Below are 4460 nucleotides of genomic sequence, written 5' to 3' on the forward strand. Positions count from 1 at the left end.
TATATTTATTGGAATCCTGAAGTTAGGTGGTTTCTAAGGTTGAGGAGTACTGAGTTCCCTATTGCAAGATCATAGAACCGTCATTAGTAGTAGCTCCTTATACTATCACTCGGATTTTCGAACTTATTGTATTATGTAATTATAAGGTTAGGATATGATATATTTGAGGTTGTAGAGTTTATATGGAAAGCTCATAAAATACCCAGGTTTACCATTTGTAGTCGACGTGAATGGGTGTAGCATCTTGGAATCCACTATTGAGGGCTTTCCAAAGTATATTTCTAACGAATTCCAAAAAATTCTGCAATGTAGGGTCAAAAAGAAGTCGGAGTCAGATTCAGTTTCCGAAAGTATGTAAGAATAACAGGATATTCTGAAAGCTACATACCTGAAGTTAATTTTATTGATATTAATTTACGTACTATATAACAATTATTTTTTTAAAATATATCTACTATAATACATAATAAATAAATAAAAAAATTTTCTATAAATTGTGACTAGTAATTCAATATGGTAGTAATATTTTACAACTAAACTGTAAAAATCTGGTCTTCTTGAGCATATCTTCGTTTTTAAACAGCGAATTGTTCTGTATTATGGGTGCCGTTGCTAGCGGATTGGTTTTTGGGATATATTTTGTTATGCAATAACAGTTTAAGTGTGTGGATAAGGAATGAAAAAAGATGTAAAACTATTATCAAAAGCCCTATCCCCAACACTACTAGAGTAGTTTGATATGGTTTGCCCCAGTCCAGCATAAAATATAAGTATCCTGGACCTCCTCTGAAAAAAAAATGTTATTATATAACTAATTTTGTTTGTAGTAGTATAAAATTTTTATGTCATTGCTTATAAATTATTTTGGAGCTAAGAAATATCAATAATATCGTCGATATTATTGATATTTCATAAAATCAACAGTATCTCAAAAAAATTGTAAAAATTGCTTGATATAGACATATCTTATTGAATATTACATCTTTTATTAGACCTGTTTTAATTCAGTCTTATACGATAAAAGAAACTAACAATGAGAATACTCTTTTCCCAGTAATATACCGTACAACATACAGCTACTCATAATTTAATTGCTGTACTTCGTGCAAAGTTAAACTAGAACTGTTATTATACAGGGTTATCCAAAAGTTCCGGTACGGCAGAAAAACTTTCGAAGAAAGCATTTTGGGAAAAAATTTTTCAGACAGAAGGGTAAGGATTTTTCTCTGGCTATCTGATGGTGACCTTGGATTTGACCATGGCTTTGATATTCAAGGTCATTTAAAGATCAATGCAAACCCCTATTTTTTATTACGAATTTGGAAAGAGCAAGAAATTTTACGTCCAGAAATGGTCTTGACCATGACTTGTTTCAAACAAAAGTGTAAGGAATTTTCCCTGGCTATCTGATGGTGACCTTGGATTTGTCCTTGACAATGACCTTCAAGGACAAATGTGGGTCTACTTCCAAAAGTCCCGGTACGGCAGAACTTTCGAAGAATTCATTTTGGGAAAAAATGTTTCAAACAAATGTGTAAGAATTTTTCTCTGGATATCTGATGGTGACCTTGGATTTGACCTTGACTTTGACTTTCAAGGTCATTGTCCCACATTTAACATTGAAGGTCATTGTCAAAGTCATAGTCAAGACAAAATTTGGATGTAAAATTTCCTGCTATTTCAAAATCCGCATTAAAAAATAGGAGTTCCCATTTAAAAAAGTTAACTTGACATTCAAGTGACCTTGAAGTTCAAAGTCAAGGTCAATTCCAAGGTCACCATCAGATAGCCAGGAAAAAATCCTTACACTTTTGTCTGGAACATTTTTTCCCAAAATGCATTCTTCGAAAGTTCTGCCGTACCGGGACTTTTGGAAGTCAACCCACATATGACCTTGAAGGTCATTGTCAAAGTCATGGTCAAGACAATATTTAGACGTAAAATTTCTTGCTCTTTCCAAACCCGCAATAAAAAATAGGGTTTTCCATTTAAAAAGCTTAACTTGACCTTCAAATGACATTGAAGGTCAAAGTCAAGGTCAAATCCAAGGTCACCATCAGAAGGCCAGGGGAAAATCCTTACACTTTTTTTAGAAACATTTTTTCCCAAAATGCTTTCTTCGAAAGTTTTTCTGCCGTACCGGGACTTTTGTATAACCCTGTATACTTTCTGATTTCAGTCATTTAAAAGTTACGGGTGTTATTTAAAAATACTAGTAAACACCTACCTGTTGATGTCATGGAAATAATAAGCAACGCTGAATATTACATAACAAATTCCAAAAATTAATGGATAGACAAAATGGAGTATGCGAATAGGATGACCAATAATCCACAGATCTATGAATAATATAATCGAATTACTACCATGGACAAAGAAGTTCATAGCTGAGAAATACATACCTGAAATAGAGAATGATAGACTTGTAATTATTTTCTTATACCATGCAAGTAAAGGCAGAACAGATTTGTCACCTCTACATCATATGGCAATATCATTTTTATTGATGGTAATACTTGTAAAATTTAACGTTTAATAAAAAAACGACGACATGCCTGTCTGTAAAGAGTAAAGCAATAATTTTCTTGGTTTATTTGTTTCTGTAGAGTTTTACTATGAATAATCATTTAATTAGGTACTCTTTTTTCCATATACGTAATTAAAATTCAATTGAAATATAACGTAGATATGCTAATTTTATGTAACTGTGATCAATGGTGTCCACGAGTAGGTATTTATTTTTGAATTTTTTTCCTATGCCACCTGAAACAACTACAAAGTTATCAAGTTCACACCACAAATTTTTAGTTTGTGTGCGCAGGAAAATGGTTCTAGATCAGTTTTCAGTGGTAAGTGATGTCTACTTTGACTCATCGATCATCGACAAATTTGAATATTATGGCAACCATTCTTGGGATGTTTTCATTTTAATGTTCAATAAATAACTTCGAAAATACTATTTAACGTTACAATTTTTTGTGTTTGATTTATAACGGGTCGTATACACAATTTTACACACATAAATTTGTGTAAAAAACACAACTAAATAAACACTGATGTAATAATATGTGTGTCATTCAATTCCATTACATTTTTTTAAAAGATAAAGACGTATTTGGTGTTCATTTTGTTTGAGGAATTCAACTTGGATTTTGCTTACTGTATTAAGTTTGTTTCTCCAGGTAGCCTTTTGCTATAGAGGAAGATTTCTATCACGGTGTCTATTAAAATAATAACATCACCGCCCCCATTTGTTAGCATCTGAGAGTTGTAAATGACTCCTATCAAGATGCAAACCTTTTACTGAATTTACAATAAACAATCTGGCCGTATTCGTTTTGGTTTTGTGGACATTATTATATTACTAAGTTTTGTAGCATTTTTCAATGCACAGGGATCAGACAGAAGAAAAAACAAGGATTGTCATTTTAGAATAACAGTGAGTTAAATTTTAATTAAATTTAAATATTACTATCTAATTATTCCGCATGTATGCTTTTTTACAATAATATGATTAATTGCAACAAAACTGTAAATAACTGCTTCAACATATCTTGATCAATTATTGTCGAAATAAATACAGGGTGTGGCGTGTATACTCTATAAAAGTTAAATTACAGCTTCCTGATGATATTTGTAATAGAAAAGTCTTATACGAAAAAGTTCTATCTTCACGTTTTTTTTTTTTGTAAATTGGAAATTTGTTCATTTATTCAACGAAAATGAAGGCCAGCCCTGTATTATTTATTAAAAACTTTGGAAATGTTTTTATGCGACCCGAGATACGTTCCTTATAATAATTTAAATCGGTATAATGTAATAGGTACTAGTAATCCTAAAAGAAAGTTAGGTTACATTGTTAAAAATTTTCTGCAGTCAACTGATTTTGTATTTATATTGAATTCATTATTCACTTAATTATTAAATATTAAGCATCGTCCATCGACCCATCAGTGACCCCTCAATAGTGAAAGATTCCAGACAAAAGTTTTTATTTTGTAATTCCACGATAGTGATAGCACAGACAAAATAGCTATCGCCACAGACCGCTCCTGGAATAGGCCAGCAGTTTTAAATTTCCGAATTGCCGGTAGAGTACACCACCAGCAGAATTTTAGGAAGAATCAAATACAGCGGCCCGCATACCTAAGCGTATCCTAGCAACATATAAACAAGACTTTGGTAATGTTGCCAGGCGTACTTACGGATTTCTTTTGTACACTTTTTTATCAATGTCTGTTTTTTGCGTTACTGTATTTACTTCAATGTATGATGTAGGTATTGATAAAAATGTTTTTAAAGAATCAACGAATATCTATGTATGTATCATATGATATTCTGCAGTGGTGTTACAATTAAGTTATTTAATCATAATTTCGTTAATTAGCTACCTACTATTTTCATTTTTTGGTATTGAAATACTGCAGAAAATATATTTCCAAATAAACAAAATTCGTAAT

At 31.5% G+C, this 4460-nt stretch overlaps 1 protein-coding gene across 3 annotated transcripts in view; it reads right to left on the bottom strand.

Moving 5' to 3' along the window:
* Positions 1-371: 371 nt before the first annotated feature.
* Positions 372-4460, bottom strand: part of LOC108909666 (protein rolling stone-like) — a 27201-nt gene continuing 23112 nt past the window's right edge. Inside the window, exons 4-5 of one of the 3 annotated variants that reach the window (XM_018714061.1) lie at positions 2228-2339; positions 372-786 (exon numbers count right to left, since the gene is read on the bottom strand). In XM_018714061.1, coding sequence (XP_018569577.1) covers positions 576-786; positions 2228-2339 — 323 coding nt within the window. In that variant the 3' untranslated portion in view covers positions 372-575. Of the gene's footprint in view, positions 787-2227; positions 2403-4460 lie in introns of all 3 variants that reach the window. The other 2 variants (XM_018714059.1, XM_018714062.2) reach the window with 2 other exon arrangements.

This window comes from Anoplophora glabripennis, unplaced genomic scaffold, assembly GCF_000390285.2.
Source record: "Anoplophora glabripennis isolate ALB-LARVAE unplaced genomic scaffold, Agla_2.0 scaffold486, whole genome shotgun sequence".
NCBI lineage: Eukaryota > Metazoa > Arthropoda > Insecta > Coleoptera > Cerambycidae > Anoplophora > Anoplophora glabripennis.